Source organism: Ambystoma mexicanum, chromosome 2q (assembly GCF_040938575.1).
Source record: "Ambystoma mexicanum isolate Mex_15411 chromosome 2q, UKY_AmexF1_1, whole genome shotgun sequence".
Lineage (NCBI taxonomy): Eukaryota > Metazoa > Chordata > Amphibia > Caudata > Ambystomatidae > Ambystoma > Ambystoma mexicanum.
Window position 1 is genome coordinate 55,482,723 of NC_090924.1, and position 14,033 is coordinate 55,496,755.

A 14,033-nucleotide genomic window follows, 5' to 3' on the forward strand; every position below is an offset into this window, starting at 1 on the left:
TCCTGAGCAAGGGGATAGGCATCATAATGTGGAGGGACATCGAAAAGGAAAAGAGAATAAAGTAGAAGGAATCCCCATTGCCTACAGCCAGCGTCAATCCTGGGTGTGAAAACGATTTACGACCGTTGGAGATGTGCCAAAATCTTGTGCAAACCAGGTACAATGCACCGATGGTATTTAGTCCCGGAAGACCTGGCTTGTACAGCTATGGCACCACCGCCAAGTGGTGGCACCTGAAAGCAAACCACCAGGAAGCTATTCAGAGAGTTGTCTCCTTCCAAGCAGGCAGTCGGTTTTTCTCCTCTACAGCATCCTCGGTATCTGCTCCTGCCACCACTAGGGCCCCCCCAGTGGGCCACCGCGTCCCGCAAGCAGCCTTAGATGACATACGCAGTGCAAAAGACCCCTACCTTTCAAAAGATCACTGTATTGTGCACATACTGCAAAGCGGTACTGTGTAGGGAAGAACATTTATGAAGTGCTTTTGAGGCTTTGGTCCGGGAGCATGACAAACACTGCACCCTACCCAAGTAAGGTGCACCCCACATCCTCTGCTCTCCACTTAAGATTTCTTATCCCTGTGGCTGCTATGCTACCCTTTGCCAAATCTCCCTTCCACTGCTGGCTTTTCTGGCGTGTCTTTTAACAGGTAAAATGCTACATGTAAGGCTTACCTGGACTCCTCAGGAGCGTGATGCCTTCTCAGCCTGTGGACCTGTACTTGGACACTTTTTGGATTCCCTTTCTGTATAAACAATAACAACAATAGAACTACTATAACATCCATTTACTGAAAAGGTACTGCATTAAATGTATACTTTTATAATCCTCCCTTCTCACCTGTGTTTATTTTTTTGTGGAGCTCTCCATCCTGATTTCTACAGGGGCGCGTTGAGATGAAGATACAAATGGAGTTCGGTCTGCTGAGGTACTCTAAAGCTTCATGCTTTGACAATGTCTATACTTTTAGAAAATGAGTCTAACCTGGAGAAAATATCTTATTATTTTATGTCTTGTAATAATTCCTACGTTAGAGAAATCTCTCTTTCTAATAATTGGCTTTTTCTTGTAGGTACTCGGAAAAGATTTATGGTTGCGGATGACTGCGATGTTACTTAGGATGAGGAAACAATAAACAATGTAAGTTCGTCAATACGGAGTAACTACAGCCTTTAGAAAGAGCGCGGAACAACTGTAAGGTGATAACTTGAGGAAAACTTCAGGTACGTAAAACTTTTTAAAACTTTCTTTTTCTTTTCTATTCTGTTTGTTCGCCAATTAAATACCTTGTTTGTTTGCAGGTTTTCGGAAAGCTGAGGAAAATACCATCGGAAGATGCTGAGGCTGCGGAAAAAACTTCCGAGTGAAGATACTGCAGCTACGAGTGGAAAAACTGCTCCTGGAAGATGCTGTGGCTGTGATAGAAGACTGCTGCTGGAAGATGCTGCAGCTGTGAGAGAAAACTTCTGACAGGAGCTGCTGCGGTAACGAGTAACCCCTGCTGACGGAAGATACTGCTGCGGAGATAACTTCGGTTCAGTAAGTATTTTCTATAACTATTGTATTCTGTTGTCTTTTTCTGCAAAGCGAATGTCGTCATATTTTCTTCTTTGACAAGTTCTGTGAGGAGAAATGCCAATAGCCTCATTACCCGCGGTCAGCGGAGCAGACGCGAAGCGAGCGTTCCAGCAGAGACGGGCCTTAAGTAGCTGCCTCTGCAAAATTAATGGAATGTGCCGCTAGGTACAAACGGATCTTGCGGCGGCCATGTTTAGCGTATGAGACCAATGTTAACACTATGACAGTCTATGGAAACATATGCTGTGAACGATGCAAGTGCCAATCATGCCAGGCTAACACCCACCTTTGACCCACTGACAGATGTAATGTTCCTTACCTATATAGAATGCCCGAATGGGAACTGTGCTCACTGACTGGGATCATGAGAGTTTTCCCCCCTCAAAACCCCTCCCAAAGATGGACCCTCCACCCCTAGCTTAATACAGTGGTTCTTATGAAACCTGTTAAGTAATTTGGGGGAATAAATGTTTGAGCTAGGTTGCCAAGTCCTGTCCTGTGGACCAAACCCTTTCCAATCCACAATGTAGAATCATTTCCTCCTGACAATATTGGAATCTAAGATTTCTTTCAGAAGGAATTCTGGTTCACTTTCTATGATTAGTGACTGTGGTGATGGTTGTAGTATGGTTCCCGGATTCACTGGGTTTAACAAAGAAACATGGAATACAGGATGAATTTGCATGCGAGTTGGCAGGTTCAATCTTACTGCTACAGGGTTGACAATGGTTTCCACAGAGAATGGGCCCAGAAACTTAGGCTGGAATTTACATTGACCTTTAAGTGCAATGTGTTTAGAAGACAACCAAACCTGGTCTCCCACTTTATATGGAGATTTTCTTTGAAGTTTATCTGCAAATTTCTTTTGGCTTCCCTTTGCTATAGTCAATGTTTCAGGACCTCTTCCTGTACTTGGGTAATGTTCTCATGAAGGTTCTGTACTGCTGGCATCTCTAAGGCTCCTGTTGGATCGAAGGTAGAAGTCCAAGGTTGTAAACCGTTAAGAATGGAGAAAGGGGTACAACCTGTGGAAGTGTGTTCAGAGTTATTATAAGCATACTCTGCTACCCAAAAGGACATCCACCCAAGAGTAATCTATCTGGTGGAGAAGACATGGCAGGTATTGTTCTAGAGTCTAATTGGTTCTTTCTGTTTAACCGTCAGTTTGTGGGTGGTGACTTGTAGATAAACGTACTTTGACTTTAGCCAACTCACAACATTTCCTCCAGAATTGGGAGACAAATTGACTCCCTCTATCAGAGATCACTGCAGATGGAAATCCACTGAGACATACAATGTTCTAAGAACATCTTTGCTAGGACTGATGAAGTAGGAAGCCCCTTAAGGGCAAAGAAATGCGCCATTTTGGGAAATAAGTCCACCACTACCAAGCTCGTATTGTAACCCGAACAAGGGGGCAACTCAGTAATAAAGTCCATAGAAATGGTATGCCATGGCACTGGTGGGACAGGTAACGGTTGAAGCAGTCCTGCAGGTCTCTGTTTTGAGCTTTTGTTTTGAACACAAATACCAGAAGTTTGAATGAAATCTATAATATCCTTGCACCATGTTGGCCACCAGAAAGGTCTCTGGACCTGGCGGTGGTCGTAGCAATTCCAGGGTGGCCTTCCAATGTGGCTCCATGGTAATCTGCCATAACCTTCTTTTGTAGTTACTGATTTGGTAGGTAAAGGTGACTCTGCAAATAAGGAAAACCCTCCTGAATGTCAAACTTGGGCCCTCGGGATTTCCAAGCCTCTAACTCTGAATTAGTCATGCTAAGCAGAATTTGTGCCTGTAAGTCTTCTTCTGAAGATCCAGTGACTCCAAGCACCTTTTCCTCTGGAATTAGATTTACAATATCTGATGTGCTTTGGATCTCTTCTTTCTCTCCAATCCGTGACAAGGCATCCGCTTTACCATTACGTACCTCTGGGCGGTAAGTGATAACAAAATCGTATTCCACAAAGAACAACGGCCAGCGGAGTTGTCGGGTTGATGTAGCCTTTGCGTTGCGTAAATATTGCAGGTTTCAGTGGTCTGTGAAAACTGCGATGGTATGCCGGGCTCCTAACAGATGGTGTCTCCATTCTTTGAAACCGTGTTTTATTGCTAGCAATTCCTTATCTGTAGTGCTGTAATTTAAATCTGCTGTTGAAAATTTCTTGGACCAGAAGGCCATTGGATGCAGTTGTCCAGTTTCAATATCTTTCTGGGATAATACAGCTCCAATTGCAGCACTGGACACAACAGTTTCTACTACAAATGGTAGTTTGGGTTGTGGGTGTCTCAAGATGGGAGTGGTGGTAAATCTCTCCTTTAAAGGTCTGGAAGGCCTCTTCCACTTCCTTGGTCCAGGAGAATGTCTTGTGCATTCGCAGTAACAAAGTTATTGGATGGACTAGTTGGGAAAATACTGCTACAAAGAGTCTGTAAAAATGCGCAAATCCTAAATAACTTTGGAATCCTTTCACTGACGTAGGGGGAAGGCCAATTCAGAACTGCGCCAACTTTTTGGTTATCCATTTGAATCCCCATTGGCGACAGGATGAATCCCAGAAACTCCACTGAGGTCGCATGAAAGGAACATTTCTCTAGCTTTTGGTAAATAGTTTGTGTTGCCGTAATTTCATAAGTACTGCCCTTACATGGGTTATGTGCTCTTGAACCAAGCTGGAATAAATTAGGATATTATCAAGGTACACTACGGTACAGACATCTAGCCATTCGCATAAGACATCATTCATAAAGTTCTGGAAAGCTGTGGGGGCGTTGCACAGGCCAAAGGGCATGACTTGGTATTCGTATAAACCGTATTTTGTGCGTAAGGCAGTTTTACATTCATCTCCTTCTTGGATTCTCACCAAGTGGTAGGCTCCTCCAATGTCTAGTGTGGTGAAATTTTGGGCATCTTTAACTTGGTCCATTAACACCGGAACGAATGGAAGGGGGTACCGGTTTTTAACTGTGATCTGGTTTAGGGCAAGATAGTCTATGCAAGTACGAAGATCCCCCTTCTTTCTTGGGTACGAAGAACAGAGGAGACGCCATAGGGGACTGAATAAAACCATTAGCTAGGTAATTATTCAAATAAGTCTACAAATGAATATTTTCTTGTTTGGTTAAAGCATAAATTCTGCTGCATGGGGTTTTTGAACCAGAGATCAAATCAATTTGACAATCATATGGCTGGTGAGGAGGTAACACGTTAGCCTGTTCTTCTTCAAATCCGTCTTGGATATCCTGGTACTCTGGTAATCCTAAAGTGGTTTCTTCTCTTGAAATCGCTTGAACTTCTTTTCCAAAGGTTCTGCCTTGAACATAGCAGGAATGTCTGCACTCACTAAGGTTCTGGCACGCCAATCAATCTGTGGATTATGTTTCTCTAGCCATGGAATCACTAAAATTACTTTAAAAAGTGGAGCACTAATTAGGTCAAACAAGATCTTTTCTTGATGTCCCTCCTGGCAAAGCAAGGTGCAAACTTCAGTGCACTTCATCAGTGGTACGGATATCAGTAGAGTACCATCTACTGCAGTGACATTTTCTACCACAGCCTTTGGGTGCATACCAATACCCATCTTGCCTGCTAGTTCATAATACATGTAGTTCCTAATCGCACCACTGTCCACATATGCTTCCAGAGCATATATCCTGGAAGGTTGAAGGTCACTGCTTAAGATAACAACGAAATGAGAGTTCTGAATTTCCTTCTTCTGGCTCGACCAGTCGACCTCTACACTTGTCAGGCGTTAGAGTTTTCCGTCAATTCATTTTCTTTGATATTCCTGCCCGCCTTGTGTACTGCTCCCACTGGTTTCCACAGTGCTTTCACTGGACAGTTTCTCAAGTGATGACCCGCTGACCCACAATAGAAGCATAAGTTCTGTTGTTTTAATTTGTCTCTTTCTTCCATAGAAATGGGACCCCAAACACCTCCTAACTGCATTGGCTCCGAGTGACTTTCAGTCACTGGACGAGTTCCATAATCTTTTGAACGGACATAGAATGATCTAGGCTCTGATCTGGCCCGATGAGAGCACAGGCTATCCAGCTGTATAGTTAGGTCTATAAGTTCGGCACAGCCTTTAGGAGGATTCACTACCTGCACTAATATGTCTTTGAGTTCTCCTCGTAGTCCTCGATAAAAGAGTTTTGTTCTCTTCTAATCGATTAAAGGAAGCTATGTAAGCTAACAATTCTTGGTTACCTTGGCATAAAGGGAGTAGCTCATTATCCAAGGACTGTCCCTGGGCAGGATGAGCAAAGAGTTTCTCTAACTTCTGCCAAAAACCAGGGAAATTCCTTAATAATGGGTCATCTCGATTGACTACGGGTATTGACCAGTCAGCAGCATGTCCACCCAGATATGATAACACAAATGCCACCTTGGCCCGATCTGGAGGAAAGACTGCAGGCCTACACAGAAAATGTAAATTACATTGGTTCATAAAAACTGCAAAACGTCCTGGATCCCCCGTAAATCTCTCTGGGGATGCTAGTGGAATTTTCCCAGATAAAACTACCTGTAGAGGAGGACTGGGAGCGGAGGTGGGACCCTGTGCAACCCTACTAGGAAGTGGTGTTTGTCCAGTTTGGGACTGTAGTAATTGGTGACCCAACTCATTGGTGTGTTCTCTGTTAACCACCAACTCTCTCCTAAGAGAATTGGTTTCTGACCCAGCTGCGTGGACTTCTGCCCTTAACTCTCCTAAAATCTGAGAAATTGTCAATTTCTGTGTCTTCCATTACGCTCAGGTGGAGTATTTTAAGTATTGGCTTCACGTTCTGTAATGCTTACCTGGACTCCACGGGAGCGTAATGCCTTCTCTGTCTGTGGACCTGTACTTGGGCACTTTTTGGATTCCATTTATGTATAAACAATAACAGCTCTCCATCCTGCAGACTCAGATATCACATTTTTTGGGAAATACATTTCAGTATTTTTCCCCAAAAATTACTGGTCGGGTTTCCAACAAACACACAAAAGCACGTTTTCTGACCCAAACACCCGCTCCTGCCGCAAATTTGGTGGAGGGAAGCGTGCTGTGCATCAACATTTTCGGGAAACACCGCCATGGTGTATCGGAGGACAGTGGTGCGCCGAAACAGACTGACAACCACCAGAATGTACGCCATGTGGTGGTGGGAAGAGGGGATGGAAAGGGTGGGGGAGAGAGAAGTAGATGTGCGATTATTAGGTGGTTGTAGGCCTGCAGTATCCGTGCATATTGTGCCAATTCGCCGGTCCCTGCACAGGTGACTGCCATGTGTGGTGAATGCGGCAGCCTTCGTTAGGGTATGATAGGTCGTGCCGCGACGTCTTACCGTGCTGACTGGTGGTAGCTGAATAGCAGAAGGGGAGTGCATTGCAAAACATTACGCCACATGGCGGGGGGAAGGAAGGAAAGAGTGGGGGAGTGAGAAGTGAATCATCCGAGATATGTCAATATATGGACGCAGACATTGATGTTGCTGCAGTATCTGTGCATACTGTGCCAATGTGCGGGTCTCTACCCAGCCAACTACCATGTGTGCTGCATGCAGACAGGCTTCGTTATGGCATGATGGCTGGTTCAGAGACCTCTTTCCGTGGTGACTGGTGGGAGCTCATTTGCAGAAGTGAAGTGTATTGCACATGACATGCACATTGTAAGATAGCGTGTACTCCGGTGTGTTGCGTGTGTTAAGCCCGTAGCCCATTCCATGCACAGATGGAGGCATTGCACTGACAACTATATGCCGTGGTTGCAATTAGGTTTCACATTGTTGCCTTATGTGTGGTTTGTCAGCATTGCATACAGTGTTCATTCCATTTCCATGGGCATGGTGCTTATTAGCACATCCTACAGTTTTTACTCCATGGCTGCAGCTACTGGAGTGAACAGGCCTGCAGTGAGTGCACTGAGCGCAGTGTTGTCCTACTGTCAGCATAGAAGAGAATAGGGTTGAAGTGCATCTTCTACGTGCATGGATACTGCAGTTTGTAAAGTGTGCGCAATTCTTCAATAGTGCGTGCATAGAAGTGGATACGGGTTAAACTGCGTATCGCATAGGATTGCGTAGTGTCCATTGTGCAGAATTCTAACTACTGTACTGCTGTATCAGGTATTGTTTTTGTGTACTGAATAGAGTGCTGGGAGCTATACTATGTGCATGACAGTGGGAAAGGGTGCCGTAGGCTGTGTTATGTTTGTAAATTCTGCTAACTGTTGCATGTTTCCATGCATAGCTGTATTACGATGCAGAGGTTGGGTAGCACTGGCGGTGGCACGTGTTTGGAGTGCGGTACTTTGGCACATGTTGACATGCATGCCTGCATTACGGTGCGGTGGGTGTGGGCAAGGCCTAGACTAATGGGTGCATGGTCAAAGGCCATAGGCCATGCACCCAATAGTCTAGGCCTTGCCCACACAGCACGGAGCAATAAAGTTTAGACTCCATCTGTCAGAGGTTGCTCACCTTTACAGAATGGCTGTGGAGCACATTTTAGACTTGATAGAGCATCAGAAGTCAGCTGCTATGCATATACTGTTGGTTGGTTTAGTTGCCAGTAACATCATCATACGTGAATGAAAGTGGGTAGGTGTGCCGGAGGCTGTGTAAGTGTGTAGATTCTGCTAAAAGGCCCAATGTTGTGAAGATTGTGTGGTTCGGTTGCATGTGACATAATGCGCCCAAAAGGCAAGGCCTACACCACACCCGAGAAAAAACAGATGCAAAGAGAAAGGCTTTGAGGTGCTTCTGGACCCAGCGATGGTTCTTAAGTTTCAGGGAGGCTGTTGCAGAGGAAGGCCCCAACGGAAAAAAGACATCTACCACCAAAGGCTTGCTTGCAGAAGCGACTGACCCCAAGGGCGTTGGAGGCGGATGAGGGAAGAGCTCGAGCAGGGAAATATATAGGAAGTGACAGTTGGAGGTATTGAGGTCCCAGAAGGCCTTGTGCATAATGCAGAGGGTGTTCACATTATTCCTCGCAGCCACTGGGAGCTATTGCAGACATTTCAGTGTAGGAGACATACCATCCCTGGGCTTGAGGCCAAGGGCAAGTCGTGTAGTCCTCTTCTGGATGAGTTGCAGAGGGCGGAGAGTAGAAGCGGCCAAATTTAAAAAGAACCTGTTTCAATAGTCCAGCCTAGAGAGAAGCACAGCTATACAAACAGTGACCTTTTGGGACCTTGCCTTAGGTTGGTAAGATAGATTCAGTGCTGCTTTTGATGGAATATTTTTACGATTTATGTAGAAGATGAGTTATTGGGGAAAACAATTGGTAGCATTGTAGGAAGGAAAGCAGACAGTTCCTATTTTCAGACAGTTCCTATTTCACTATTACATGAAAATGTTGCAAGCACATACCATTGAAGTGCCACTTGATGGTAGGGATGGGAGAAAAAAAACAGTATGCTTTTAAAGAACTTAATGGACGCTCTCTGCCAGATACCGTGCGCAGAGGCACTTATAACACAGTTGTAAACATACTGCAGAAAAACATATACATGTGCAATAGCATATTATGGCGTGGTTGCAAGCGTGTACTTTCCGAAAAATACTCAGTTCATTGCACAACACAGTACTATTCCGCTGTCTGAGGGTCAGGATCATGTCCCCGAAATAAGCGCCCACGCACAGCGTGGGAGAGATCGCCTCGTGCCGTTGCCACTGTTCTCCCTTGGAACGGCAGTCGGCAGGACGGGTTTTGGCCAGAATACGTTGTCCGCATGTGCATAGGTGTCCGATGCACACCGTTGCCACTTCTGTACTGATTAATAGTGCAACACACGTGCACTGACCATTTTGGGAGATGCTGGGTGTTTATAGGGTGTAGCAGGTGGAATGTTTATGAGTATACCTACCTGTAGGACGTGGGTGGGTGGCTCAAACGCATTTGTCTGCATATGCTGAACAGTTGCGGTGTTACCAGAACACAGAGGCACAGATACACATGTGTGCACTTGCACAACGACGAAACAGTTCCCGCACCTAATTATCGGTGGTGCACATAAGCCGACTTTCAGGTCGCATTGGCGTTGTACGGATGCCTCTATTGTCATTGCGGATAGGCCGGGCAGGTGCGTAGGACACCTCCCTTTTACTTACTTGCGGCCGTTCCTACGAGGACTGTGCGCCGCTGAGTCATAACAGCATTTTCTTTTTTAAAAGCCAATACCACATATACACTCAACAACAATTTCATTATCAACATTTACTGGCACACATTCATGCACACCATTAGGAAAGGGAAGGGGCAGCAAGAGGATACTTATTGTGGGGAATTGGAGATTTGCACAAGTTGGTTGTGAGGGGAGGGAGAGAGGGATCACCGTAACGTCTCCCATCACATGGATTTTGAGGGGATGGCGGGCTGTGACATGGGGATGGGGTACACGTACAAGTCTGCCAGTGCGGTTTTATTTTGGCCATAATATAACCTTATACGCAATATTTTCAGGCAGCACAATTCTTCCCCACTTTTTCCACTTTGGCTTCCAGGCTGCCCATTTTGCAATTTACAGAGTTTCTTTCGTTTCCTGTACCCGTATGCTGTTGTGCAATGGGTGCCGCTTATGCTGCCTTGCTTTCCAATATGTTCTCTTACAGAAAAGAAAATGCGTTAGGTTTACATGAAGCAATATGTACTACATAAATTACATTTCACACTACTGTGCGTAACAATGGGGTTACTATAAGTCACTGCGTAATGAGGGATATTTCCTTTCACTCACTGTTAGGTGCTTGCCAATGCTACGTACAAAAAAAAAAAAAACGTTCTGCTCTGTACCACTGTATACTGCACCACCTACGCAATTATGAGACAAAATGTACTGTGCTTGCTACGTTGCAGTGATGTTCTGGTCTTAGTACTTTCCCGTCCTTACTCTGGCCGTTCGTTCTTTGTTCCCATGCACAGTAGCAGTGAGGTAAGACTGTTGAAGGGAGACGTCACTTCTGTTGTTGGTGTAATCCGTTATGGTGCAGTCCCTATGCCTATGTGCTGTTTGCTTCATAAGTACAAAGTTCGCAGTCCTACCCTGTTTTGCCTTGCAATGCATGTACATGTGGCTGCTTCCACAAGTTCTTTGCGTTTGCTGATTGGTACCACAATGTAAAAGAGATCCTGCCTTTCTGAGCAAGTTCGATACCAACCGATGTCCACGGCCAGACGCATACTCAGACTGCTGTGTGCAGCAACATGGTGCCCAGAGGTTCAGTATGGTGTACAGTACATTGTCAAAAAGTAAGGATATCCTACTAAACACCTATGCAATTCACTGAAAAAGTGTTGCTGAAGGAACACTATGCTTTAGTAACACTAATAAAAACCTGTGAAATTCACTGAAAAATAAACCTTGTTAAAGAGACGTTATGTGTAAGTTCCACTACTAAAACCCTATGCAATTCACTGAGAAAACACCTTCTTAAAGGGACGCTATGTTTCAATTGCCCTAGGGAAAACCTATCAAATTCAGTGCAACAAGTACTTGGAAGGAACATTACACTTACTTTGCACTAATAACAACCTATTCATATTATGGTTACAAGTAAAACCAAAAAAAACAGAAATTCGCCAGTTATGGTAAACCTAAGCACCCATAACTTGCGCCACCACTGTGCACTGCTAAAACTAACACCCATGACATCAAAGATGACATTGATTACATAACCGATGACATCAGATCTGCAGTTAGTTTTCATGAAAATCCTCCACACGGGATTGTCATTATAATGTTGGCAGCAAACTATCAGGTCATTGGGAGAACTATCATGAGATACATAACTGAAACATAGATTCCCTTTAAGAAAGTGTTTCCTCAGTGAATTGCATAGAGTTTTAGTAATGGAACTTACCCATAACGTCCCTTTAACAATGTTGTCTATATATATATATGTCACTCCAGAGAAGGGTCTGTGTAGTAGCTACAGAGCAGGTACTGCGTCTGCAATCATTAGCCGTTGCAGGTATTATTATATATGTAGGCACTTACTCCAGAGCAGGGTCTGTGTAGCGGCTGCACAGCAGTTACTGCGTCTGCAATCATTAGCCGGCGCAGGTATTATTATACATGTAGGCACTTACTCCAGAGCAAGGTCTGTGTAGCAGCTGCACAGCAGTTACTGCGTCTGCAATCATTAGCCGGCGCAGGTATTATTATACATGTAGGCACTTACTCCAGAGCAAGGTCTGTGTAGCAGCTGCACAGCAGTTACTGCGTCTGCAATCATTAGCCGGCACAGGTGTTATATACAGGGTGGCCAACTGTCCCAAATTTTGTAGGACTATCAAGCAGTTTTTAGACTGGCTGGGCGGGGATTGTCCCGACTTGCTTTGTTAGGATTCCAAGTACACAATTAGGCATGCTGAAGCAGGCCCAGTGGTCGAAGTGAGCGGGAGCGGTCGGGAGCTGTGCTCCTATACTTTTTTAAATTATCTTGTATAGCTCCTATACTTTTATTTTAAAAAGAAACCGTTCCGGAATGGTTTTGAAAAAAAATAAAAAAGTGTAGGAAGAAGTTGAAACTACGTTCAGTGCAGTGCACTGCACTGAACGGTCCCTTAAACAGCAGGTGCAAGTGTTTGGGGGCGGAGGGTGTATTGTGTGTGGGAGGGGTTGTGGCAATGGGGTTTGTGGGGAGCAGGGGCAGGCCAGCAGGGAACATAGTTCCACTACTTCTTTTCGTACACTTCGACCACTGAGCAGGCCGCAGCAGGCCACAGCCACTAATTCAGTCCATCATGAATCACAGTTGCCACTTGCCAGCCACTGTGACTCGCAACTGCTGGCCCCTCATAATGCACGATGGCAAGTGAGTGGAAATCTGCTCACATTAATTTTATGAAAATGCCAGAGAAACTTGTAATGATATATCAGCCTAGGTTTGGATTGTATCAGGAACGCTTTCATCGCATGACTTTTTGAATGTGTGAACATTGACCCCACCTCTTGACGAAGAGCAGTGTCACACTAGTCTAAGCGTTCAGCAAGCCTCCGAATAAAACACACAGTTAAGGTACATCTGTTAAAACCATCTTTCAGGCTCCACGAGCTGTCTTTTAATTAAGCAACGATGAAGCTGCCGAATAACAAGCCAAATGCCCTTTCAAAGAAAGAATCAACAAACTCGGTGGACAATTCCCTGGCATATTTCGTGGCTCCACTTACAGCATTAGTTATAGTGATGAGTTTATTCATCTGCCCACAAATCAGGTTATGAAAAGTAACCGTTACCTCAGTGCCTTAAAAGTTCTCTTGTGAACATAACAAGCGTGCACTCGATGTGGGTTATTTTTTCATTAAACCATATGTCTCTGACTGACTCTCCCATCTGGAGATTTATCAGTTCAGTCATTTAAGGTGCGTGTCCTTTGCCTTTTTTGGCTGCACATTATTCCGAGTCTTAGATGCAGTAAGGAGATGATTGAAGGGTCACCCGGGGCGGTCACCATTTAAAATGGTGTGACCAGGCCTCTCTCGCAGTGCCCTGTTGAATAGTCAGGCTTGAGTGCTGGGGTGATATGTACGTTTCTCTTGAAATGTGTAATATTTACTTGTGGGATGGTGTTCTTGTAGCAAGCTTCAAACTATGTGTTTAAGTGTCATTGTTGTGATGTAGGTAAGCTTTAGATATATACAAGCAGACCACCCAGCAGCCATCCTCACACCCACCAGCTCACCCAGGCCCCCCAACTGACACTCACAGAACGCTCAACAGCAAACACTCAACAACGTTCTCCTGAGCTGTCAATCCTTCCAAGCACCAACATTCTCTGAGCATACATAAATGGCCAGCCATTTAAACATCACAACAGTCATATGTAAACAAAAGTATCCATATGCTGGTGTGAACAAATGGCGCTGTATAAAATCTCGCACACTACAAAGCATTTTTGAGCCTCCACGCGTAAAGTGTTTTGCAAAGCCCTTTTGAAAAGTTGGCCACCCTAATTATATATATATATAGTCACTTACTCCAGAGCAGGGTCTGTGTAGTAGTTGCACAGCAGTCACTGCGTCTGCCAACATCCCAGAGCCTGAACTATAATGTAAATGAGATTCAGACCAGCTGCTTTATACTATACCAAAAACAACAGGAGGCCCTGTGTCATTTCAAAAACAGATGTCTAGAAAGTCACGCACTTACAATGTTTAATTGAAACATGTGATTTCCAATACAACGAATTACAGCTTCAACGTGCATTTCCAGAGGTTCCAAATTTCCTCCTCTTACCAATATAACCACAAGAGGGGTGAGAAGGGAGAACGTCTAAGTTAAGGGATGCTAAAAGAAATGCATATAAAATTCACTACAAGAGCCGGATGTATACACTCACCTGATGCTGCCGGGAAACAGGAAGTGAGCGTTCTGTAAAGGGTAGTGTCTAGTTCCCATTAGAAAAACGGACCATAGCAACGCTCCGCCTCCCTTTCCTCACGTGGGCTGCTCCGTATCATGGGGGC

General features: G+C 44.7%; 1 protein-coding gene across 1 annotated transcript in view; it reads right to left on the reverse strand.

Annotated features, from left to right (window-relative positions):
• The window catches only part of INTS15 (integrator complex subunit 15), a 237,612-nt gene extending 223,622 nt beyond the window's left edge, over nucleotides 1–13,990 (reverse strand). The window contains exon 1 of the mRNA XM_069646812.1: nucleotides 13,907–13,990. Within this exon, the coding sequence (XP_069502913.1) occupies nucleotides 13,907–13,965 (59 nt within the window). The 5' untranslated portion in view covers nucleotides 13,966–13,990. The remainder of the gene's footprint in view (nucleotides 1–13,906) is intronic.
• Nucleotides 13,991–14,033: the final 43 nt, after the last annotated feature.